Genomic DNA, 25,583 nt, shown 5'->3' with positions numbered 1-25,583 from the left:
GTGTGTGTGTGTGTGTGTGTGTGTGTGTGTGTGTGTGTGTGTGTGTGAATTTACATGTGGGTGGATAGGTTAGGTCTTAAGCAGGGTCTCAACGGAAAGTTCAAAATGAGATGGATGAGAGGAGATCAATATTTGTCTACAGGAAGCTTGAGCTTTATTCGCTTGGCTTGAGCAGTTCTTTACCCTGAGGTTGAATTAATAGAGATAAAAGCCTATTCATGATGAGCAGCATTATTATGTGAATCTTATCTGTCTTTGCTCATATTCACAAACTTGAAAACCATATCACCCCATATACGACTTGAAGATTATACCACGCCATACAGCAGTATCCATAGACTTTCTTGCACTATCAGTATCTACTGTTACCGGTAATTGAATTATGATTCTATCTCAGAAGGGATTTATAAGGTAAACACGGGCTATGAGTGCAGTGTGAGTGTGTGTGTGCGTGTGGGCGGGCGGGTGGGTGGGTGTGTGCACGTGTATCCATGTGTGCGTGTGCTCATGTGTAGGGATGGGAATTGATAAGATTTTTCCGATTCCGATTCCATTTTCGATTCTGCGAAACGATTCGGTTCTTTATCGATTCTCTTATCGATTCTCTCATTTGGAGAAAATAACAAATCGATCAAGTAGCATCAACTTTAGTTCAGTTCAGAAGTGAAAAGAGAGGCTAGAGGTATAGGCTACTAAAGCCTACCTTACACTGACAAGATTTGGGAAAGATTCTTGAAAGACTGTAGTCTTTTGAGTAAAGTCTGAATGAGGGGCATTAGTTAAAAGACTACAATCTTTCAAGAATTTTTCCCAAATCTTGTCAGTGTAAGGTAGGCTTAAGACATGTACTGCCAGCCTCTGAGCCAGTCCGCCCCTTGTCACAGTCATCTTCTAAATTAAATGCATGAGATGGTTGCGTTCATTTAATGTTAACTGTTAAATAGCAGGTGCTACAACTAGGCAAATGGCACTAACATGAACGGTGAAACAGAAAAAAGGTGTTTGTTTAAAAGTAGGTACTATGCTAAACCAAACCTCTATAGTTTCAAAGGTCTATGCTAAACTATACCATATATCCTCAAATTATGGCTAGATTATTTTATTTGCTTAGGCTGCACAAAGCAGAGGACTTTATTTGGGGCAGACGTGCACTGGAGACAGGCCGTCTGCGTGTTTCATTGTGAGACGTGTAGGCCTACCGGTAGGCTATCAAAATCGAAAGATTTTCAATTTGGTTTGGGATTTAATTAATTTTGGACAGTTTGCTTATATTGCTAAATGTTGTGACTGATGACCACTGAAAGCTCGGGGGTATTTGATGCATCACGATTGCGTTTCATGTAGTTGAAACAGTGTCGGTATTTCCACCTGCTGTTTATTACGAGACACAGCGCCGCTTTCATTCATTCATTGAATGTGGGTGCTGTAGGCTTCTGGAAACCTTATTCAGTAGGCATTAGCCAAGTAGCCTATATTGAGTATTTAGGTAGCCTATGCATGATTTAGCCTACTTTTAATTAAATATGTTGGCTGGAATGCCTCCAATTGTGTTTAAATGTCGTCTCATGCTTCAGCCTCAGAACGGGGCGGCAAGCGAGTGTGTTGGAAACCCATGGTGTACAACGACTTTTAATTGACAACAATATCAAACCAACTAATCAACAATATAAAATATTAAGAAGAGCTCTTATTTATTTCAGTTAAATATATTTCGGGTCATAATTTAAGCATTGTAAGCAACGTTTGCAATATTATTTTGGCTGCCAACACACGTTGCATAAAGACCGCAAGTTTTATCTGCTTTGCGTTCACGGGCTTAGCCTAAAGCCTACTCATTCCATCAAATAGATAAAGACACATGATAGAAACAATACATTTTTTCTTGTTCTGTTGCTTCTTGATTGCCCTTGCACATAGGCCTAGCCTCCACAAAGAGACCAAGAGAGGAGGACTTATGTCTATCGCACCAGTCCGCTCAATTTGCCTGTTTCTAAGGCGGCTATTCAGCTTTCTTTCTTTGATTCTTTAAATGTAAGCCTTTAGCCTATTACTTATTAGGCTATTATCATTATTAGGCTATATCATTTATCATAATCATTATGAAGTTTAGCTACTGCTAAACCCTTTTGCAGAGGTGCTGGCGGAGGTTTGCGCCCTCCGAGTGCTTTCAGTTTTGGACTGCATTTGTGCTCTAACGTCAAATGTAGCCTAACTTAATAACCTAACTTATTTAAACTAACTAGCATTTGAGACTGATTGGGCAATGGGCATTGAACGCTGGTGTATACTTTTCTGCATTAGCCTTATGAAGTTTTGTGTGTTTGTCATGCATCGATAGGCTACATGTCATTGCGCAACCACTGATTGATTTCTTCTTTTGGTTCGGTGTAGCCTACTTACAAAGTCATAGAACTCACTGTAGCCTACGGAAATGTTTCTGCACATTGGTAGTATTTCCTCCTGTTGAAGAAACATCCACTTTGCTTTGTACTTGCCCTGTTGTCATCCTTTCGGGTGTAAACCCATTTGTGCTGCATCCATGGCAGTCGGCTGCGCTGAACTCGACGACGCCACGGACGTTGCGTGTGTTGCGTAAGCTACGCAACCTGCGTGGCAACGTCCTTCGTGCCCATTGGAATCGATAAGGGAATCGTTTGCAAAACTGCCAAGCGATTCCAAGGAATCTAAACATGGGGAACCGGTTCTGAACGAGAACCGGTTTTCGATTCCCATCCCTACTCATGTGTATGTTCATGTCTCTGTGTGTGTTCCCTTTGTCATTCATGTTTAACATATTTGTCCAATAAAACACTTGCGGTTGTCAGTTGGCCAATATGACACTTGCCAGTGCGTGGATATAAGCCGTGCTTACAAAGCCCAGACAGGCAAAGCAAGACTGATTTACAGTATTTACATATTAACATTTTAATGATGTGCTTCACATGACAGGAAACCTAGTTGGCTGCTTTCTGAAGAAAATATTGGCACATATCTGGAGGGGGAGGGGGGGGGGCATCCATGGCTGGCATTTCAATTGGGAGGCAGTAACGAAAATGACATATAGGCCTATATAGTGCTACACAGATTATTTTTGATATGCCAGTGGTTCCCTTGTATGTGTGCTCATCTGTGTGTTTCAGTATGGAGCTGTCTGTACCACACACACACACACACACACACACACACACACACACACACACACACACAATCTCAAAGAATCAGTCCCTATATATAAGGAGATGTATTTTTGTCAGCCCAGCTGTGAGTATGGCTGTATACTGCTCCTCTGTAGCCTCCCCCCTGTTGAGAGCTCCTCTGGCTTGGCTCTGTGTGTGACGCTCAGGTTGTCTAACGCTCCGACTCAGCCTGACGGCTGGCTACACCCACCAGGCATGTCTCAATGCAGCATACAGGGGGCTGGTGTTGAGCAGGTTGGATAGAGAGAGAAAGGGATAGAGAGAGAAAGATAGAAAGAAGGAGAAAAAGAAATGTGTGCTGAAATAAATATACCTCCATTTTTAACTTGTGTTTTTTTTAATATTTATTTTGTCATGGCAACATGGCGCATGAGTCACGAGTGTGAAGCGGCAGGTTGATTTGGCTCCGGTGTCCGCTCCTCTCAGCGGCTCCTTTGATGGGAGCGCTAACCTGTAATTCCAAACACTCCGACGAGTCTTGAAGCTTTTAGTAGTAAGTTGTCAGGGCTGCTCGCCTTTGCAGTGGCCTTTAATCCTGGTGCCGCTAAGGTTTGTGCAGACTACCATAGTAACAGAAAAATATAGAAAGCAAATCATCATGTCACAGAGGTTTGCTGAGTACTTATTTACAATATTGACATAAAAAAATAGAGAACCTCAGAAAATGTCACCCCATATCTCTCTCCATCTCTCACCTGTGTACAAATCACCTTCTGTGGGTGGATGGTGGTCAAAAGATTCCAAGCTACATTGGCTGTTTGTTTTCCTTAGGCAAACATCTCGGATGCATCTCATTGATATGGATGTATATCCAGATGCTTATCCATGTTCTGCTTAGAACATAATTACTTTATATGCCCTTAATTATGAGTAGACTTTACGTAAAATAGGAGCAGTCACTGTGATTATGAGTGCAGTAGTTCTTGTGTCACAGTCAGTGAAATTCTCCTTATTTGTTTGTTTATTTATTTACTTTTGTATTTTGTTCTCTAAAAGTACCTCTTTAAAGCCCAGAATTGTGTTTCCTATTGTAACGTACACAGTAGTCGTTTATGTTGCTGCAGTTCTCTCGCTCTCTCTCAGTACTTTGTGTTCTGTGGACTTTGTCTGTTGGTTCTTGTCCATCCGTGAGATGACCCAGGTTGTCATGGTGTCGAGGCCTCCTATTGTTGCCATGGACAGAGGAGAGCAGGCCTGTTGTTTATTTTCTCTGTAATGCAGTGGTGTGTGACATTGTGATCGGTGTGTAACCACAGATTGTGTGTGAAGACGATGGTACACTCATGCAACACCAATTATGTGTAATGTGAGATTTAATTATTGTGAAGTTAAGGAAGAAACAACACCAGTTAAATGAGAGATATTTTTCTGCTTTCACATTAGAGGGGAGAAAAAATGCTGTTTGTAAATCTAGTTGTACCACAAAGTCTCTTTGATTGAGATAAAGAGAGACACACTGTATGCCACACTCAGCCTTAGGGAAATAATAGTGTCATGTTGCATTATGCTTTGACCCACTGCAGGATTAAGGGGGGGGGGGTGGGTGGGGTAAAGATAACAGCTGTAGGTAACAGTGAGCACAACATGTTTTTTCGTGCCCACTGGCAAAACATCAACAGCAGCATTGTGGGGGTTTAAGAGTCTCGACGCTTGGAATAATTTTAATTCAAATGTGCTAGCGAAGTCATCTTTTACTTTCTTTTCTTAAAAATGAACTTGTTCAATGGGCACCTCTATGGCCATGGATGACTGACCTTCAAACTAACCCTGTCAAATAACATGCAGTAAACAGGCCCCCAGGCCACCTCAGAGATAATAATTTAGAACATTCAGATTTTCAACCAGCCTGTTGAATCTCATAGATACAGTATTTTTTGTCAACATGATGAATTTAACTACCCCACTGACACCAGTATTTGATATCAACAACACATACACATATTTGTTTTTTTTGGCATCAAAGATGCCATATGCTACAGTATATGTTTGAAAGACATATGTGGGATATAAGACAACACACAATAGACAGGTGACCCTGCGACTGAGGATGCTTCCTGCCTTGGGTCCAGTCAGTGCAGGGGTATTCTGCAGGTCACCTGAAGGACACACACTGATGGACGTTGACTCCTTTGCTTTGTGTGAAGAGGCAGCATTGCTCTAGAGAAGCGGGTTCACATGGATATGTGACAGTGGGTGACTCTGGTGCAGTAGTTCAGTGCCTATATATGTTAGGTAGTGCCTCTTCTATGACTTCTTCAATAAAACATTTCAAAACCTGCTGTCTTGATCTCTCTTGACTTGACGTGTTGTCGTTGCACCTCTGTTTTCTTGCCTTCTCTCTCTCTCTCTCTTGCTCTCTCTCCCCCCATATTTGAGGCCAGGCGGCAGCAAGTGTGAACGTTTCTGGCCAACTCCCAGCAAAAAGTGTCCCGATGACTCACAGGGAAATGTCACCATCTTCATTTATAATGGATGAAATAGACACAGCAAAAAAAAGAAAGAACAGAACAGAAATAAACTCAGATATAGGAGGTTGCTTCACATTGCCTCAAGGGTGAAAGAAAAATGGTTTCAGGCTTGGTGTTATGCCTGTGATTCATTACTGCATGGTCCAGTAAGCCTGTGTAATCGGCCTATATCAATTTAAACATACCCATCCATCCAGGCTATGTAATCTGCATGAAAAGGTGTTTTCATGAAGGTCACGTTTGGTGTGTGTCACATTCTGAGCATCACCGTGCCAATTGACAAAAAGGGGGGGGGGGAAGCTCAGAGGCAGAGAGGCTCATTTTAGTCCCAGACATCTGTAATTCCAGTCAGCTAGTTAGTTATCCCCTGAAAACAAACACACTTGGGAGTCTCCCCTTTCGCTTCAAAGAGGTTTGCAGGCACATTTAATTTTTGAGGGAAATGTCTACCGAGACCACCACCGGGCAAAAACAAATCCACTGTCCCCCTCCTGGCAGCTCGGGCTACATGAAAGATCACAGTGATCATTATGTGTTCACCCCCATGCTTTAATAGGCCTCTGTCATGCTGTGCAGCTAACTGCTGAAACTCATCTGCCAATTTAATCGGCACAGCTCTTCAGACGGTGGAAAACACACTCTCTCTAAATATTAGGGAGAGTTAATGGGTCGGTCTTTATTCTGCCGCTCTGTCTCTCTGGTCCTTCTGGGCTTGGGCCTGGCATTTCAGAGCTTTCACAGTCCTGTCATCGAAAAAAGTTAAAAGGCCAGCCAATTAAGCTGATGAAAGTTATCCCTCTCTCTTTCTCTCTCTCTCTCTCTCTCTCTCTCTCTCTCTCTCTCTCTCTCTCTCTCTCTCTCTCAATGTTTTGTGTTTGTCCAGCTCCAAACTTTGTGTAACGATGACTGGCGGTTGCCTCCTAATTTAATATTAGTGATAATTGTATTCATACTGTGTAACATAATTGAGATTATTAAAAACAAGCCCATTATTTCCCCTTCCTAACCTCCTCCCCCATCTGTCTATCACTGCCCTCCTCGCTCTCTTCCCTTCTCTCACTCCTAGATCAGCATTATCCCCTTTCCTTGATTAATGTCCTGTACAGTACTATGGATTGTATGCTTTCCATTGTCTGCCTCGAATGCTGTCTCTGGCCTTTTCAGAGATGCTCAGAAGTGAGTGAATGGATGGCCTGCCGCTGAGAGTTTGTCATGATCGATTGTACCGCTCGGCCACCTGGGGCTCTGGTCAATGCAAGAGGTCTGATGGACTAAGAAAAAGGGGGAAGTGTCTGATACCTGATGCAACTCTGCTGAGTGCAGCACCTCCTCTCCTGTACCTTCTGACAAACTTGATCATGCATCTCCTTCACAAAATAGCACCACTGAAGGGGATCGTTTCCTCTCTGGGAAGGGTGGTCAATGCGACAAGCGAGTTTTGTGGGGGATTCTTCTGAACAGCGGTGCACACAGCTTTTGTATTCAACAAAGCCTTTGCAGTTATGTGCTATGCTCTTTGGAATAGCCGAATTGCTGCAGCCAATAACGAAAAAATGTTGGAATGTTTAATCTGTATAACACTGACATCTATGGGCACTTCAAAGTACTGCAACATCATTGACATCAGCTTAGCTCATATACAGTACACAGCTACTGTCTATAGACATAACACTCCCTGCCTTAGATCAGCTTTGACTTTGAGAAAATGAGTGAAAATGAAGTGTGTTTTGTTAGCTGTACTTATATTTATCTTTTTAGCATCTGTTCTTGTTTCACAAATACCCAGCTGAATGGTTCATTAAAGTCAGCAAATAATCAGTGTGACAGTGCCACACAAAGTGAGACATGTTCATCAGGGATGCGCTGTGGAAAACAGAATGGATTATTAATTCATCAGTCTGACTTGATTACCACAGTTCTAGACAAGAGGCTGAAAATAATTGCAACTGAGCTGTAGCAGATGTCAAGGGTATCACAATTACAATGTTTTGAAATCTATTATTTAAACATTTCAGCGTCTGATGGATAGGACTTCTGATTAGCACAGTTTTAAGGTGTTTAGAGAAATCACTCCACTCCAAAATATCAGTTTTGAGGCAAGTCTCCTTCACAGCGAGACTGAATTTCTAATATCCCCCTGTTTAATCTGCTGTGAGGGATTTAATTAATTTCATGCAGAAACATTTGATAATGAGAAGTGAAGATGATATCACGGCAGCTAATCACATTGATGCCAACCGATTTTTATCTCAGAATGAGCCTCTCTATGGGTAGTATTGACCTAAACGTCATACACCAATGAATACATTCACCATATGAATTTGAGCTGTACATATGGAGCAGTGAAATGGCATGGCTCATATCTGATATAGATGTGGTAACTAATCCAGTAAGTGCATTACTTAACTCTTCTTCAGATGGCCTTGATATTTCTGGGGCTAAGGGAGCTTATCTCTATGAAGGGTACTTTCAGCACACCAGGATGTGCCTCTGGCTGGCAAGTTACACTCTCCCATATAGCTTATGTTTGCTTGTTTGTTTGTTTGTTTGCTAGTTTGAATGTCTGCACACTCGTTGTGTAAAATATTGATACTCCTAGCATGCCTGACAAATGAGCAACATGACAGAAAGTTGCTGAGGTTCTGTCTTTCTACATTTAGCCATCTGTCCAGAAGGGCAAAGGGGAATACATATGGGACAAATGTGCTGCTCTGGCTAATATCCTTTAACACATGTACATTGTATAGCATGAGCAAATTATCAAAGTGTATCAATAATAAAAAAAAGATAAATATTTACAAAGTAAAAAAAACAGAATCGTGGAATCCTCTTCAATAGTCTTTACTTTGCCTATAACTCAGTTGTAGCTCATGTTATTGAACTGATGCACCCATCACTGCCACATTCCCATGGGGACTGTAAAGCCCTTCATGGTTCAGGTGTCGAGCTTTTAATAAGAGGTGTGGATCCGTTTATTTGAGGGCCCCGTTTTTTTAATTATTAGTATCTAATTATAAATAGCCAGACATTTGTGGCTCAAAGAGATTAGGTCATGTCTTCCCTTCACCGGTTTAGGCAAACAAGAGCAGACCTCTAATGTGGTGGCCTGGGTATGGGTTATGGGTTTGCAGCCATTATCACGCAGGCCAATTCAGGTCACTGGGTAATTGTGTTCTGACATGACTCTGGTCTGAAAAAATGGCAATGTCATGACTAGATTATTAAGCTTTCGCAATTATGGAAAGCAAATGAATATACCAGTGGTTAGATGTAGTCTGTCAAAGCATTGCACAAATGTAATTTCTAATTATGGAAATAATATGGAAATAAATGGATAATATAGGTTTCTCCTTACTGGAAATTACAGGGACTTATTACCCTATAACCAAAAAGTTCTACTGAACAAAATTAGAACGCTTAATTTAAAAAAAGTCGTTTAGACACTTGCACAATCCTGTAGATGCATCATCATGCTGGCCCACAGTATTTTACCCTGGTCATGTGGCATGTGGTTGGTGTAGGACAGAGGCGATGTCCACAGTGCATGAGAACAATTTCACTCAGGCTAATTGTCTTTGACAAGTTGACATTCCATATAATCCTTACGATCATGTGATACACAGAAGTCCTTGTGTTGTCTGGACAGTAAGGCAAGGGCTAATCAGATCACAGTTACTGTAACTCAGTTGGCTGTGGCCTTGATGATGAGTAAGCTTTTTGAACAATATCCACACACATTTTGGGATATTTTTTGTTTATTTCACGGCGAATAGGACAACAGTGTGAGGAGGATTACATCTGTGATGGTATTGCGTCTCTGGGAAGGCACAGTGGAACTTGAACCCAAGGTCACTACAAAAAAGTTGCTCTCGATAATGAGAGTGACTGGTCTCTATTGAGAGGTAAAAGTTTCAAGTGGAAATACAAGCCCCGGGAGCGCAATGGGTCAGCGACTGAGTGAGGAGTGGGAGGACAAAGAGATCGATGTGGCCGAGCTGCAGGAGTGGTACAAGAAGTTTACTGTGGAATGCCCCAGCGGAACGCTCTTCATGCACGAGTTCAAGAGCTTCTTTGGGGTGACAGAAAACCAGGCTGCCGCAGACTATATAGAAAACATGTTCCGAGCTTTTGATAAAAATGGGGTAAGTCATCTCAACTAAAGTCTATTTGTTTCATGAAAATGTCCACAAAGTACTTGGGTGTGTTTATACTATCAGATATTAATTATAGATCCCTGTGTGAAGTTCTAGACAAGACCAATGTCTATGAGTTTAACTGAATGCACTAGGCTACAATGTGTATTAAAGAATGTCAATGTCCAGTCAGTTATGTATCCATTGTTATTTGATGGGAAAGTAGATACAAAGCTAGTAGAGGAGGTACTAAGACTATATTCTTTTATTACCAGGATAATACCATTGATTTTCTGGAATATGTGGCAGCCTTGAACTTGGTGCTAAGGGGCAAACTGGAGCACAAGTTAAAATGGACATTTAAAATGTACGACAAGGACGGCAGTGGCTGCATCGACAGGGAAGAGATGAAGGAGATCGTGGAGGTAAATTGTGGAGTTGGTAATCATATCAGTGATACACTGTCTGCTGATTGCAATGGGCCTTGTGGAGATAAACAAAACAACTTCTCATTTACATACTTCTACCTTGCATTATCTATGCTGCAATCCAAAACAGCTAAAAGGTCATTCGTATCAATTTTGATTAACAATACATGCTTGACCTTTGTTGAAACAAAGTCAGAATTCTATTAATTAATTGACATGTTATGGAAGGGATTGGTGGGGAGCCAATTACAATGGCTGCCCTTTATGACTGCCACGGTGTCTTTCATTGTCAGTGGTTGAAGGTTAGATCCTGTAATGTTTCACTTCTTCATGTTTTAGGCCATCTACCGCATGAAGAAAGCGTGCCATGGTGAGCTGGATGAGGAGTGCAACCTACTCACCCCAGACCAGGTTGTGGACCGGATATTCGAACTGGTGGACGAGAACGGAGATGGTGAGCACCATTATGTGCTAAGTGCTTTCACCCAGGGTGCGAGTTAGGGGGGAGCAGGGGGAGCCATGGCTCCCCTAGTGGCCACCTGAGCTCCCCTGGAAACATGGTTTGTGAAATTTTGGGGGAGCTCTAAAATATTAATGATTGCCAAATAAATTATATTTTGACCATGGTTTTCCCTCAAAGGTGTAAAATCAGATAAATAAAATTGTATTTTGAGTTCATGATTCATGAAAAAAGTGCCTGCTTTCGCGCTTGAAACGTGGGGACGCTGCCCGCACTACCCACTCACACAAGCTCGTTCACACTAGTTCGTTGTAGTAGGCCTAGCCTACATCAGTGCCTGTGAAACTTGGTTCCGTATACAAGACAAATTCGTGTTTTAACGAACTCTTCCACGACCAGCTAGTAGTCCATAAAATAAACGAAACTTGGATTTGGAGAAATACATTGACTGTTGGTGTTTCTGGTGAGGATTTGAAATTGCATTGAGTAGTTTAAATAAAACAAGATTTCAAAATGGCTTGCATAGTTTGTGTAGGCTATTAATATTTTCGTATGCTGTTAAATACATGCCTAAAATGGTGGTCCATTTGTGAGAAACACTTGAGACAAGTTTAAACGAACTGCTTTATGAACTGCTAACTGACAATTCAAACGAAACGCCCACTCACGAACGAGGGGAAGACGTGCGACACCTTCCGACACATGTCGTAGCCTACAAGTAAGTTGATTCAATTATACAGTCAGAAGACATTATTGGTGGTCCGTGGATTATTTACTATCAAGTTCACTGAAGTTTGCGTAGCCCATTCGGGAAATCTGTTGACGTGATCCATCAGGGTGTTTCGTCTAAATATGGCTATATAGCTGTTAGACCTATCGCACCCGTGTGCAACGAATTTTCTCTTTATAATAGGCCTATGCCTATGCTGTTGCAGGATCGGCATGCAAACTTTGCCCCCCCCCCCCCCCCAAAAAAAAACCCCCGCCCCCCGGCTCCCCCGGAGACCGTGGTATAACTCGCACACTGCTTTCACCTATGTTTTTGTCTGTGAGGATGTTATCATCGGGACATGTGAATAGGCTAGACGGGGTAAAGGGCGTTAGGAGGTGTTTGCAGACGTCAAGAGAGGCCTGTGAAACAGCTGTTACAGGTCCCAGATGTGATGTTCCTTCTGATGAGTGCTGTTCTTTGTGGGGAAAAAAGGGATCTTTGGACGGGTAAAGGGTTTTAAAACTTCTCTCTGCTGCACACAGGGGAGCTCTCGCTGGACGAGTTTGTGGACGGCGCCAGGCGAGACAAGTGGGTCATGAAAATGCTGCAAATGGATGTCAACCCAGGGGAGTGGCTCAGTGCTAGACGTGCCAGCTCGGGAAGCCTGAATCCATAATAGGATTCCGACACCCACTGTGGTCCCTGAATGGACATGAGAGTCCCAAGCGCACACGAGTGGAAACAGGAACCTCAGGACTGTCCCATAACCCCTTCCACTAGTGCGGACCCTTGTCTTCGCCATCTATCGCCATCCAATATCAAAGCTAAAGCCCAACCATGGAGCCCTATGATGAAAGGACAACCTCGAGGACTCTTTTAATGAATCATGTAATCCTTCATGTAATCCTGAACACTCATAGGAGATGAACTCTTCTGGACACATCTATCACTTTCATTTTGTGTCTGTTGTTATTACGGCTTCTGTCGGTTGCATGTTGTGTGAATATCTTCCCAGGCAACCGAATTCTGTTTGGTGCCTGTCCCTTCTTTTAGGTTCATTGCTTCACTTAGCAATAATGGAGTGATATACACTTTTCAACCTTGCATATTAGTGCATATGCCAAATAGTTCCTTTCTCTATTTAGTTATCATGAAAAATAAAAGAAAAACAATAAGAAAAACGTATTTGTGTCAATACCTGCATTTGTGTATGCCTTGTTTATGTATGTTTTTGAACTGTGATGGTGGAAATAAACACGTTGAACTGAAAAGTGTGTAATCTTACAATTAACCAGCAGAGGGCTGAAGAAGCCCTTGTTCTTCTCGGTAATTTATTTATTTCATTGTAAAATGACAATGTATGATTCATTGTAAATGTAATCTAGACAGAAACAGTCATCACTATACCTATAGGCTACATTTCCAATTCGATGAACACAATTGATATGTTCTACAAGTGACGCTGATTTTATTGTAAGGCTAGGATGAAACCATGCAGGCGCGCTCCAATTCGGTAGATGGCGATAGAAATTATAGATAGATAGATAGATGGAAAGCACAGAGCAAGTGAATGTAGGCTACTGGTTTGAGAGGTTGTGATCTCTACTATGGACGAAATATAGGCTTGAGGTTCGACTGAAATATATTTATTTTAGACTGAGGCGTAATTTCAGACTTTTTACGCTGGGCAGGACCTTGTGTCAGAGTGCATCATCAGAACAGTGTATAATATTCGTCAGTCCAATTAGTCAGTGATCAAATCAAGACTGAGTTTTCCGGTAGCCCAGCTGACGAAGATGTAGGCCTAACTTTCTGTAAGTTAGCAAACTTTTCGAAAATTAGGCTACTGAATCAATTGCCGCGGGATTTTATGAAACCATGGTTCATTATCGGACACATGTAAACACAATTAAATATCGTAGGCTATTGCCTATTCAGCAATGTGCTGGCTTAGCACATCTGAGATTAATTTCATTTGTCATTGCAGATCAAATAACCTTTTTACAACATTTCACGTTAACAGTGTGTTAGGTTTATTGGACTTCTTTTTCTGACGCTGTAATGTCGACGGGATCAGTTGAACAACCTTGCCCCAGCGATGAGGCATCAAGCGCAAGTCCGAGTGAACAGGTGCAAGCATTTTTGCCCACTTCTGTAACTGTTACCTAAATCTGGATGGGAATGTCCTAAGTGTAGATGCTGACCTGCAGGCAGACGTCACTGATGGCAATTTTGGCAAATGTAACCGCCACAATGTAACCGTTTGAAATGAACTATCTGTTCATTTATCAGAAAATACAGATAAAAACTGGAGATGCTTGGGTGAGCTCAAACATGTAATGCGAATTGTCTTCTTCCCCTTCATTTGGCCAGACGTGTGTGTGGAAATGGAAGCTCCAGCACGTGAAGGGAGATCTGTTCTCCTGTCCCGCGGACGAGTCCCTTGCCCACTGCATCAGTGAGGACTGCCGCATGGGAGCTGGCATCGCCGTCCTCTTCAAGAAGAAGTTTGGAGGGGTGGATGACCTTAAAGCCCAGAGTGAGTAGCCTATCTTAGCAGTTTTGTGATTATGACGAGGCCACCATGTCAATGTATGATCAAGAGGCTTACACTCCATAACACACCATAGGAAAAGTCGATATGTGTCTTTCTCCTAGTCTTAACTGAGCTCAAATTAGAACCAATATGATTCTGGACATTTTACTCATATTTTTTACGTTGATCTCCTGAGAAATAGCCCTCTTGTCTCAGCTCAAGTCTAATTTAAAATCTTCTCTTTTTCTTCTCAATCTATTTTTATTGCTCCTTATTTCTCCTCAGGGGGTGTTAAACTGGTGAAATCTCAATCTGAGCTTATTTATCTCTTGTGAGACAAAGAAAATACATTTCCAAAACAAGACATTTTCCCCTGGGCTTCATTCAGTTAATTGTGTGAGTGTAGATGGTCAGTAGATTCACGTCTCTTTCACCCTCACAGAGAAACTGACAGGAGAGTGTGCTGTGCTGAAGAGATCTCAGCGATATGTGTACTATCTGGTAAGGGATTTTGATGTTGATCATGAATGAGTGTTTTAAATTGTGTGGCCAGGCTCATATGATTGTTGACCATCATTCTGAAGTGGATTCTGGCAGTTCTGGCAACCTCTTATACACATGCATTCAATAATTTCACATTTAGATATTGATTTGGGTGACATGTTTACCCTGAAAGTGAATAGGACAGGGGGTACAGGTAGGCTATCCTGTTTTTACTGAATGCTTGGGCCCCATGGTTTCAAACGTATCCCATTGGTGTGCCTAGCTCTACCAGTTGATGTACGTAAACGTGATGTGTGCTCTGCATGTTTATTCCTGAGCTTCCCTGTTCCCAGATTACTAAGAAAAAGTACAACCACAAGCCCACCTATGACAGCCTGAGAAAGAGTCTGCTTGCCATGAAAGCTCACTGTTTGGCAAATGGAGTTACAAGAGTATCTATGCCAAGGTATATGTCTCCGAATGTTGTGTATTTAACATAGTAATGTCATAATTAATATACACATTGTGCATTAATAGTAATTGATCAGTGGTGCTGGGGGAAAGGAAGATGGTCCTGCTGGCATTATCATACTTTTTTTTTGTTACATCATTCCTTACCGACAAGATTGATCATGTTTGTTATTTCCATATTTTTTCCCCTCAAGGATTGGATGTGGTTTGGATGGGCTGAAATGGGACAAGGTGGTAGTGATGATTGAGGAGATCTTCCATGATGCAGATATGTGTATCACAGTATATACTCTTTGAGAAATACATGCTACAGGGACCATGCTCCTGTGTGGTCAAGAGGCTCCTCTTCTTGGTGTTGGGCTCCTTACCTTGCATTTTTATTACTGGCTGCACTACCTCAAAGATGTGTTTATTTGTGACCTTTCGTTAGGCAATAATCTTGCTGTATTCATAAGGGCATGCCTGTGTTGAAGGGTCCATAAATCAAGGCATGACTCATAACAACTTTTTTCCATTCCACAATGATACTGACTCTTCTGAGGTCAGTTCCTCAGTGTTTGGAGTATTTTTGAAACATTACTTACTTTATGTCTGAATATAATTCAACTTCTGTTGCATTTGGGAACAGACTGTTATTGGAGTCAAAAGATCACCTAAAGTAAACCGTCATATTGTAAAGTTGTTTATATTAAAAACAGATACCAACCTTTAAGTCTGAGTTAGTGTTTTTACAACAGAACATTGTATAAGTTTGTAATGCACTTGCATTATTGTGATAGTAATAGTGTGATGGACTGTAGCCATGCTAGATTGCTGTTGTGAGTCCGTGTCACATTGAAAAAGTGTTAAATATCAGTCAACTTTAAGTTTTTAACTTACTGTAAGGTTGACATTAACAGTGAATTTGGTTAAACAAGGTGGATTGTTTAGAAAGGGCAGTGTCCATTGATCTGTCTTTTGACATGGTTACAATTCAGTATCAATATGCATTATGCTATCCCGAGGCTATTGTGGCCAGAAAGATGAGATGAGCTCACTTCAAGCAGACGTTCAAATTTTATATAAATATAGTACAGAAAGAGCACATACTTCATCCTACATTCAAAATATATTTTTTGGGTAAGAAATGTAATTTCTTTTTTTTTTTTTTTTTTTACTTTAATCAGACAATATGAAAAAAAACAACGAAAATATATGTATCTAAATGCAACTAAAACTTTTAAAATGTTAGGGTTTGTTTTATGAGAGTTTGTTTCTTTAGTTTTATGATCCAAGGGCTTTCTAGTAAGTGCTGTGAGTGTGACTAATTTAACCGTGACATCACTGAGATTGTGACCTGAATAATGGAAACCAGAGCCATATAGATACATCAGATGTATCTATATATGGCTCTGATGGAAACTAGACATGGACAGTTCCAGAATCCTATGCAAATTCTAATTAGAGGTCTATGTTCATCACTTGGGATTCATCATAGGTTATATAGCTGGTTGAAGATGGTTGACTCCTCTGGCAAGAAACAGGTAGTGAACTTCATTGATAACTTGGAGATGAGATGTTTAGAGAAAACCTGTGACAGAAAAGGAGATTTAGCTCTACACATGGCTGCCAAGGGTACATTAATCTTTTCCGTTTACACATATTTTCTTAATAATACTTCAGCTATATGTTGAGACAAATACATGAAAGACCTCTAGGGTCTATTATAAGCAACTGAACATGTCTGCACAGTTTGAATGTAGCATTTGTCATCATGCATTACATCAAAACTGAGAAGTAACTAGTTTCCATTCAGGTCTGAAACTGGGTAAGCCTGAATGGTGGCTTCAAACCAATCTTTCACTGTTGAGACATGGATTTCAGGTCTGTGTATAGGGTAATGGAAAGAGGAAGGCAAAGACAGGCCTTCCCCAGTACATTACAGGTGAAGTGACAGACTCTTACTATGGTCAGCAGTTATTGCAAGATGTTGGTGAGCTTCTCGTCGTAATAGTCATAGTTCTCCTGACAGTCCTCCCAGGGAGTAAAGGTCTGGTCCTCGTTCTCCACAAATGTGTCCCAGGTGTAGGTGAAGTCCAACGGCCTCATCATACGCAGCTTGCACCCGGCGCTGGCCAGAGCCTTCAGCCCCTCCATTACCTCCGGCTCTTCCCATAGGAATATACGGGAGCAGAATATGGTGAGGCGGAGCGATGTGCGGGCGCGGAGAACATCCGCGATCTTGGTGGAACAAGCGGCGCAGGGGCTGGACGACATGTACCAGGTGATCACGTAGCCCTTCGTGGCATCGTACTGGGGCAACACCTTCTGGAAAAAGGCGTCCTCGGCATGGAAACCTGCGTGTTCGTCCTCCAGGTAGCCTCGCATGCCATCGATGGACTTGGATTTGTCCTGGATGTCCACCAGGTAGCACAGGAACGTCTTGTTCCGGCCGGATGAGTACTCAACATTCCTGAACTGGAACTTGTAGTAGAAGGGGCTCATACGTTCTCTGAACAAAAAACAAATTAGAACAGGATTACTTGAATATCTCAAAGCAATCTCTCAAATTATAGCCCATGGCAATGCACAACATGATGCTGTGATACAACAAAGGCAATGACTATAAATAGTGAAATCACTTAGGCTTCATAGTTCTTGGCAATCCTTGAGATTATGTTTAATTGCAATACACAGCATAATGATAAACCAAAGCCAGAAGAACCGCTATGAATAGTTCCAATTATATCAATGGCTTTATGACAAACCCTGCAGGATACCCTGTTGTCATCTGCAGTCAATTTCAGGAATTGGTTCAGGTTCCTGGTTTCAGCCTACAACATCAGATTCCCTTTGCATCTGATTGCAAACAATTTATTCTCAGTTAGTAATGGATATCTGGGAGATGAGGGACTGGGAGGGGGAAGTTCTGAGTGCCTATAGTCAGTGTTGTCCTAGGCTCACGTCCATGACTTGAACCTTTGCTAGACAGACATCCTTCCACCAAATACGCCAGTTCGACAAGGACAAAGACTACAGCAATGTTGACATTTACAGAAATTCTGAATAGTGACATCCATTCTCTTTATGGTCAATGTTGCCGCAGTAACATTATATCACTGTGCAATTCTCATTCATTTCTGGCAAATCTAGCACATTCTGCCACTGCAAAAGCATTGTTTGATGGAAGCAGGTGCTGAACCATTTATTCCCATATGTATTCAGCAAAATCTCTACGCAGGGAGCCTGAAACAGATGTTCAGCATTCGCAGCATTTTTTCTCCCTGAGCCTTCAGGGCTTGAACTCAGCACTGTAATATTAGTATGTTGGCATGGCAGCTAATCTGTGTGAGTGTGTGAGACAGGGACAGGGGGAGGGAGACAAAGAACAAGAGAGGGTGAAGAGAAATGGAGAAGAGAGAGTATATTCCAAATTGAGAGAAACATATTTCCAAATACAACTAGTGGTCTTGTACAAAACACAGACATTTTAATGTTGGCATGGTAGCAAATCTGCGAGTCTAAAAAAGCGGAAGGTAAAGTAAAAGTGAGAGAGAGTGAGACAGAGAGAGAGAAAGAGAGAGAGAGACAGAAAGTGAAATACAAAGAGTTTGTTGAGAAATACAAATAACCAAGTAAGTGTGTGACGGGGGAGATGGTGATGGAGGAGAAACATCTACAGCGTACTATTGTTAAGTCTGACCTAAATGCCAGGGAGAGGTTGTCACTCACCCGATGATGATCTCAAATGGCGGAAGCTCAATGGGCTCCATCTTAAACTCTCCATCCTCCTCCATGGCTTCTGCCCCTTCTTTGCTCTCCCCATTTTCTGTCGGCTTCTCCTCCTCTTTCGCCGGCTTCTCCTCCTCTTTCGTCGGCTTCTCCTCCTTCTTGGGTTTCTCCGGAGGCTTCTCTGGTTTTCCTGGCTTCTTGGTCTTGTCTTCTTTCTTCTCCTTTTCTTTTTCTTTCTCCTTCTCCTTCTCTTTGTCAGCTTTGCTGTTCTCTTTCCTCCTCACTGTCAGTCTGTTGAGACCCTTTTTGTCTGCCATAGCTGCAACAGACAAACAAGGTGGTGAGGGTGTGGCTGTGTGTGTGTGTCCAGCTAGAGGAAGGTGAGGTGGAGAATTTGTATGTACTGTATGTGTTAATGTGTGTGTGTGTGTGTGTTAAAGTGCTCAAGTGATGTTGTGTCGTGTGTCTGCCAGCGTTTTGATAGTTAGTTTGCGTGGTAGCTGTGATAGCTGTGTGAGCGAGTGAGAGAGTCTACCTGAGCGAGACAGCCAGGAGTGTGTGAACGAGCGTTGGCGAGCGAGTCTGACCCTGTTCTATCAGATGAGAGGGGGAATCCAAAGGCAGCTGTCCTCTCCTGTTTCCAAGCTATAAAAAGGCCCAAGGATAATGCAGTCAATGGGGGGGTAGGTGCCAGTGTGGGTAGGGGGTCAGTTGCTACACCCATCTCTCAGGATTGATGCTGTCATGCCGTAAAAACAGGCCTTACAGAGCCCTCCTGTCCTTCAACACATTATTATTTCCCACTAAACACGTTATTATTTCTTCTTATTCCCACCTCCTAGAGAGTCGGCCGCTTATCTCGGCGCACAAGTACAGCTCGCACACGTACGCCCTGCGCCAGGTATGTCTGCTGGCTTTGTGGATCTGTCTTTTTGGGGGCCTGTCAGCGTACCAACAACAGGAGCGTTTATTAATAACTCGGCACTCTGGCAGCGAGCGCAGCGCAATGAGCAGCAGAGAGGGTCAGGCTCTTTTGAATTTGTTAATAGCTCAGATCAACATGGGAGCCCCTCCTCCGGCTCTTCGCACCACCAAGGCCACGTAAAGGTCACGGCTCTCTGAACCCTTGACAGAAGAGCAGACGGACTCTCACTGCCCCTCACTCTCCTTTCGTTTTCCACGCGCCTCGAAGGGCCACCAGCGAGGCTGAGAAGGAATAACATCCTGATAGCTGACCGGGTCACTATGGCACGCAAGTCCCTCTACCGACACTGATATAATAGGGGAAAATCCGCATTCATCAGAGCACTTCAAAGGTTGTTTACTTGTTGTGGAGACAGGGCCGCCCATATTAGAGATGAGTTTATTAATACGTTTTACTGTTTCTCCTTGAGTATGCGGGAGTATTAACCGTGTCAGTCAATCACTCACTGGATCTGGGAATGAAGATCATGAGAGTGGAATCTGTGTCATCCGTGTCCCAGTATCACTGAAGCAGGACTGCCCCCTCTGATAGCCCCTTGGAACTGTCCTCTAGGGTAAAGCAGGACACCTTTTACAAAGTTCAACACTGCAGTGAGTCAGTTGGGCCTGTCGTATGAAGACTGAAGCTCAAGTACATGGAATATAACATCCGATGTTGAAGACAGACATCAGAGAGGGTTAAAGCGGAGTAATGAAGGATCTTTGACAGACATGTCTGGATTGACTGTTAAGTGACCTCTTGCTCCTAACTAAACAATGATATTTAACATTTTCATTGGGCATAATAAATCATAAACTATGTCTTTGATGGAAGATTATGCTATCAATCACAAACCACACAGACTTGAGGACTAAGATCAGGACAGCATGACTGACAATGAATAGATAAGGGAATGAGAAGGTACTGTAAAAGAAAAATGTACCTCTTAAAATGAAATGGCAATTTGATTTTCCTGCAGCTCAGGTTGGAGACCTCCACATTTTCCTGTACTACTTCCGTTACAAATCTGCGGGGACCAATCACAAACTGGCTAGTCCACCTGGTGCACCCGGATCGTTGGTCTGATTGGTTGAAGGACTATCCAAAATAGAGTCATTTGAATTATGCACATTGATCACATCTTGTGTGCAGAAGAAAATACAGAGCAGATTCCCCAGACGAATGCTCAATCTTGATAGATTGAGCTTGGTCTGGTGCTAGCCAGGCTGTTTATTCCCCTGATTGTCCTTAAATATCTTGATAATTTTGACTTCCAGTTCATAGACATTCATTCGGTTTTTTGCTACTTGTCTTGCAATTGTGGTGAATGGATAGGGATAGGGATAACATAACATCACTTAGACTCATAACTATGTGTGGGAGACTAAGCATGTGCTTTTTGTTTAAGCATTTTCACAGGTTGAGGGACAAAGATTTCTAAGCGAGGCATTCTCTCTCTCTCTCTCTCTCTCTCTCTCTCTCTCTCTCTCTCTCTCTCTCTCTCTCTCTCTCTCCCAGCCCCCAGCATTGTGCTGACAGCTCATCCATTTCAGTTAGGAGGAACCAGCCCATCTGTGCTCACTGCAGCCATGCTGGTAATTGCCTCTGAAATGAATTACTTGGCAGAGAAAAGAGGAAATTGAAATTGAGGTGCCCTCTCTTCCACGCGCCCACATATAACCACAAAACACACACGCACACACACACACACACACAAATACAGAGGGGCCAATATTCATTACATCTAGTCTGCACTAATACTCTTTTGGATATACAATTTGCACCAGACTGTATTCGTAGACTGATTGCTCAGCTAAGCTGAAACCCACTCCCACACTCATCCTCTTTCCTAGCAGCACAGCCTAGCACATCGAACAGACGTGACTCTCAAGCAAAGCCAGCCACCGACAAACTCTTTGTGCACAATCAGAGCCAATGCGAGGGGAGAGGGGGGAACAAATAAATAAATAAAAAGATATAATTTTATGTGTTTTCTGTGAAGAGGGTGTGCAAGCGTGATTGCTAAGGAAGAGCCTTGGATCCCAGGTGGTGAGTGATTGATAAAAAACAATTGCATTCCGCCTGCTGGTCTCCCGTCATTTTCTCTGACGGACCCGTTTTGATGGGCCTGGCGTTTTTACAATGCGTCCCTGCTGCACATTCACTCGCCAATTCAATTTCCGCATCTGCTATAGGCCTTACACAGCACTTCAGTGTTCCCTCTACAGTCCTGTCCACTGAAAAGGCCTTTTGTGTTGTGTGAGATCAGCTCCTTCCAATTCCTCTGAGCACCAAGATGTAATTATTTCCAATTACCCAGCACCGCGGCAGTCCTGCTGTGGACAGACCGGACTGCACTGGACGCACACAATAGCCTGCATACGAATACGAAACTGTGCAGATATATATATTAAAAAGGGCCAGTCCACTCCTTCCAAGTAGCACACCTCTCGATTCCAATTACTGCAGGAGCTGAGACACACACACACACACATACACACACACACACACACACACTCTCTTAGAGAGACAAACACAGAAGCAGCTTCAAAGCAACCCTTCCCTGCAGAGCAAATGGCACCCTTTAAATTGGTGTGATGTATCTGGAAAACAACTTGGCACTCAATTTTAAAGGACATTGATGTGACTCAATGTCTCACTGTGATGAGGTGTAACAAGTAAGATAAGATAATGTTTTTAAGATAATGTTGAGTCTTGTTCCTGAGGTATTAACTAGCTTTCCTGTAGTCAAAAAGACACAGCGATGGGAAATGAAGATTAATTGATTGAAGATTCTAATCTTGCAGCTGTTACTGCAGTCTTATTTATTAATTCCAATGTCACAATATTAAAGATAGTCACTGAAACAACAAAAATATAAGCAATTAGTAATAAACTCAAAGCTTAATGTCAGTAACTAGTTCACAGCTACAACAATACATTCTAAACTACTTTAATTAGTTGGCATAGGTATAAGTACTGTATATAAATAAATTTATATATTAAACATACATAACAAAAAGACAATTTAGTGTTCCTTTGGATCAGACATAGGCCTACAGTTACTGCACTGGCACAATCTGCATTTGGACTTTTGCATTATGCCCGCCACTGAAATAAAATTATTCACTTTGTCCCCCAATGCTGTGTAAAGCTTTCAAAGACAATAGAGACTGAGGACAAAAAGTCTCTGCAGAGCATTTACGTAGTTTACGTCCAAAGTATCCTGTAGTTTGCCTTCAAATAAATAAGAGTCTCCAAATTCTTTGGTAGCAGCCTGCATCGCTCTGGCCTTAGGGTCTTGCCGATGGTGCTGAATATCCTCTCCACGGACGTGGTGGTGGCAGGCACGGTGAACACCTTCTTGGCCACTTGCGACAGCAAGGGGAAGTCGATGGACTTGCGCTTCCAGTAGTGCAGGGGCTCTTCGTCCGTGGGCTCCTCGTGCAGGTAGGCGGCCAGCTCTTGCTCCACGCTCTTGGCCTGCGTGGTGGGCCTCTGCTTGATGAAGGAGAAGAGCTTGCAGCGCTTGGACGGGGAGGGCTGGGCCTCGGGGCCGGGCTCCGGGGTTGCGGCCGCCTGGGTGTGCTTGGCCATCTCCTCCAGCAGCACCTGCTTGTGCCAGTCGACGTCACTGCTCCAGGAGAGCTTGAACTGGGGGTCCAGGGTGGTGGCCGTCACGTAGAGCGGGTCCTCCAGGATGCCGGCCAGCCTGCGGTCGAGCGCTTGGGCCAGGCCCACGACGACGCCCGTGCAGTGGCGCGCGGTGGTCTCCGACAGGTGCTTGCGCAGGCCCAGCACGCACGGCAGGGCCAGGCTGATGGACACGTGCTTGTCCAGCTGCACCATGTCGGTGGCCTCCTCGAAGGGCTCCAGCACCTCCACCAGCTCCCGCAGGAGGGCCTTCTCAGGGGCGCTGAGGGCCAGGTCCTGCCTGTCGATGATGTCCTCCAGGAAGTCCACCGACTCCAGCATGCGCCTCACCGTCTTGAGCTGGACGTTCCAGTGTCGGTCAGCAGGGCCGACCGGGGCTTGTGCAGTGCCCGCTGGGGTCGCCCCAGAGCCAAACACCTGGCCCAGTTTCTCAGGGGCGACGGTGGCTATGACGTAGTTGTAAAAGCAGGCGGCTTTGGTGAGGGCGATGGAGATCTGCGTGGATGACCGGAGCCCCTCCCGCACGCACAGCCCGAGCGAGCGGGCGAAGCAATCTATCCGACAGCGGCCCAGGCACTGACCGAGGGAGTTGTCCGTCTCCTCGCCTGCCACGACCGTGTCTTTGCCGTCACTGCCGCCGGTCTCCTCATCACTGCTGTCGTCTTCCTCTTCCTCCTCCTCCTCCCCGTTACAGTGGAGGCTGAACCCGGGGAGTCGGAACGGCGGCCTGGTATCGCAGGGCGAGGGGTCGGCGACCACCCTAAACACCTTCCCGGCGACGCCGTGCGCGTGGGAGATCTCGTCGAACTCCGAAAGCACTCGCTGGGGAAGATGGTGGCCCGTGAGGCGCAAACAGGCCAGCAGCGCCGACTTGATCTGCCAGTCCGTGGTGATGAAGTGACAGGTCACTCCCAGGTAGCCACTCATGCCGGCTCCAGCGCCTCCTCTCCAGAGGTCAAGGGTCACGCTGCAGGACTCTGCCCCGGTGAGGGCCTGCTTGGTGGCCAGCTGCACCTGATAAGCGTACGCTGGGAGGAGCTGCTGCTGGATGTAGAGACTTGGCTCGGGGGTGTAGCGCGGCTCCAGCAGCTGAAGAAGCTCCCGGAAGCCCTCGTTCTCCACAATCTGCACCGCCTGCAGGTCCCGGATGATCATCTTGGCTATGGCTTCAGATATGAGGGCTTGGCGAGGATCGCTGCGGTCGAATTTAGCCATTGTGCTTGTGCTTTGAAAGGAGGCCCGAGAACTCCCACCTGTGTTGGCAGTGAAGTTCTGCATAGCCCCCGAGGAGTAGGCTTCTCTTTTCACATCTTTTTTCTTCACAAACTCATCATACATGGCCTGGTGTTTACGCTGTGCAATGAAAGGAAAGAGGAGATTCAGTTGCTCGGCCACATGTCTTTTGCAATACTGAATGACAAATTGAGGTGACATGAAATGCAAATAGAGAAAAATATAATAGTGAAATAACTTCAACAAATTAGATGAATTCAAAACATGAATTTGAACTTTATCACCAAATTGTATTCATTTAGCCTAAGTGAAGGCGGGTTACTACGGCTATGGATGTGTTTACGGCACAAATTGTCAACGCACAAGCAACAATAAAGCTGTTCTTAGAATAACATGTCAAATGTTTTTTTTTATTTGTAAAACAGCAGCGCCTCTACGCAATGGCCAGTGCAAATGCATTCTGTCTAATGCAATAAAATCCGATTGGTTTCTAAACCTGCCAATCAGAAAAAGGGTAAATTGTCAACTTGAACATCAAACCTACCTTTAGGTGTGTAACGAAGTTGGATGTAACTGTGCGCTTCGCTTGAATCCTTGTGCCGCACGCCTTGCAGTTAGACTCGATCTTCCCATTTTCTCCCTCAAATACAATATTGAAGTAATCGAGAATAGACACTCTTGTATTTGACGCCATCTACGAAGTTTTACACCTTCAATTAAAGGTAAAACCAACTTCATGAAATATCATGCAAATTAGTTCTTGTCTCTCTTGATCAAAACCTTCGTGTCGAGATACACAGCAACATCAAAATGCCGTATAATGGCTAGCAGACTCATGCAACAATAGAAACATGACAACTGGTTTGTTGTCTTGCGTTACAGTGCCCTAGATATCACCCAAACCTGGGACTGAATTAATACATTCCGTAACTCGGATGAGATGTGCATCAAGAAATAATGCAAACGTCTCCATATGTGCGATTAGTTATTCCAAAATGTCAGATTCGCAAACATCCATCCCTCCTGTCGGTACTACTACGGTTCTAGCCGTTAGCTGACTGCAGCCTCAATTGGGACCAGGAAGTAGACACTAAAAGGATTTTCTGTTTCCGACTGTTCCGACGGCGATCGTC

At 43.6% G+C, this 25,583-nt stretch overlaps 4 protein-coding genes across 5 annotated transcripts; 2 read left to right on the top strand and 2 right to left on the bottom strand.

The window, feature by feature from the left end:
• Positions 1 to 9,244: 9,244 nt before the first annotated feature.
• Positions 9,245 to 12,515, top strand: guca1b (guanylate cyclase activator 1B). Its single transcript, XM_062542139.1, has 4 exons — positions 9,245 to 9,807; positions 10,074 to 10,223; positions 10,566 to 10,680; positions 11,941 to 12,515. The coding sequence occupies exons 1-4, from the start codon at positions 9,607 to 9,609 to the stop codon at positions 12,072 to 12,074; spliced, it is 600 nt and encodes a 199-aa protein (XP_062398123.1). The 5' UTR covers positions 9,245 to 9,606; the 3' UTR covers positions 12,075 to 12,515.
• Positions 12,516 to 12,970: 455 nt separating this feature from the next.
• oard1 (O-acyl-ADP-ribose deacylase 1) lies at positions 12,971 to 15,608 on the top strand. Its single transcript, XM_062540605.1, has 6 exons — positions 12,971 to 13,212; positions 13,422 to 13,528; positions 13,772 to 13,937; positions 14,377 to 14,435; positions 14,771 to 14,883; positions 15,083 to 15,608. Exons 2-6 carry the CDS (start codon positions 13,460 to 13,462, stop codon positions 15,183 to 15,185), a joined length of 510 nt encoding a protein of 169 aa, XP_062396589.1. The 5' UTR covers positions 12,971 to 13,212; positions 13,422 to 13,459; the 3' UTR covers positions 15,186 to 15,608.
• Positions 15,609 to 15,632: 24 nt separating this feature from the next.
• On the bottom strand, positions 15,633 to 19,242 carry apobec2b (apolipoprotein B mRNA editing enzyme, catalytic polypeptide-like 2b). Of its 2 annotated transcripts, XM_062540604.1 has the most exons (4): positions 19,135 to 19,242; positions 18,600 to 18,918; positions 16,833 to 17,379; positions 15,633 to 16,458 (listed from the first exon to the last, which is right to left on the bottom strand). In XM_062540604.1, exons 2-3 carry the CDS (start codon positions 18,914 to 18,916, stop codon positions 16,845 to 16,847), a joined length of 852 nt encoding a protein of 283 aa, XP_062396588.1. In that variant the 5' UTR covers positions 18,917 to 18,918; positions 19,135 to 19,242; the 3' UTR covers positions 15,633 to 16,458; positions 16,833 to 16,844. The 2 variants fall into 2 exon arrangements, with proteins under 2 accessions (XP_062396588.1, XP_062396587.1); XM_062540603.1 differs by lacking the exon at positions 19,135 to 19,242 and having other exon boundaries at positions 18,600 to 19,111.
• A 3,141-nt stretch (positions 19,243 to 22,383) lies between these two features.
• si:dkey-109j17.5 (zinc finger BED domain-containing protein 4) lies at positions 22,384 to 25,483 on the bottom strand. The gene is made up of 2 exons (XM_062542138.1): positions 24,995 to 25,483; positions 22,384 to 24,570 (listed from the first exon to the last, which is right to left on the bottom strand). The coding sequence occupies exons 1-2, from the start codon at positions 25,142 to 25,144 to the stop codon at positions 22,774 to 22,776; spliced, it is 1,947 nt and encodes a 648-aa protein (XP_062398122.1). The 5' UTR covers positions 25,145 to 25,483; the 3' UTR covers positions 22,384 to 22,773.
• Positions 25,484 to 25,583: the final 100 nt, after the last annotated feature.

This window comes from Sardina pilchardus, chromosome 7 (genome assembly GCF_963854185.1).
Source record: "Sardina pilchardus chromosome 7, fSarPil1.1, whole genome shotgun sequence".
Taxonomy (NCBI): Eukaryota; Metazoa; Chordata; class Actinopteri; order Clupeiformes; family Clupeidae; genus Sardina; species Sardina pilchardus.
This window is presented reverse-complemented; position numbering and strand designations above follow the sequence as displayed.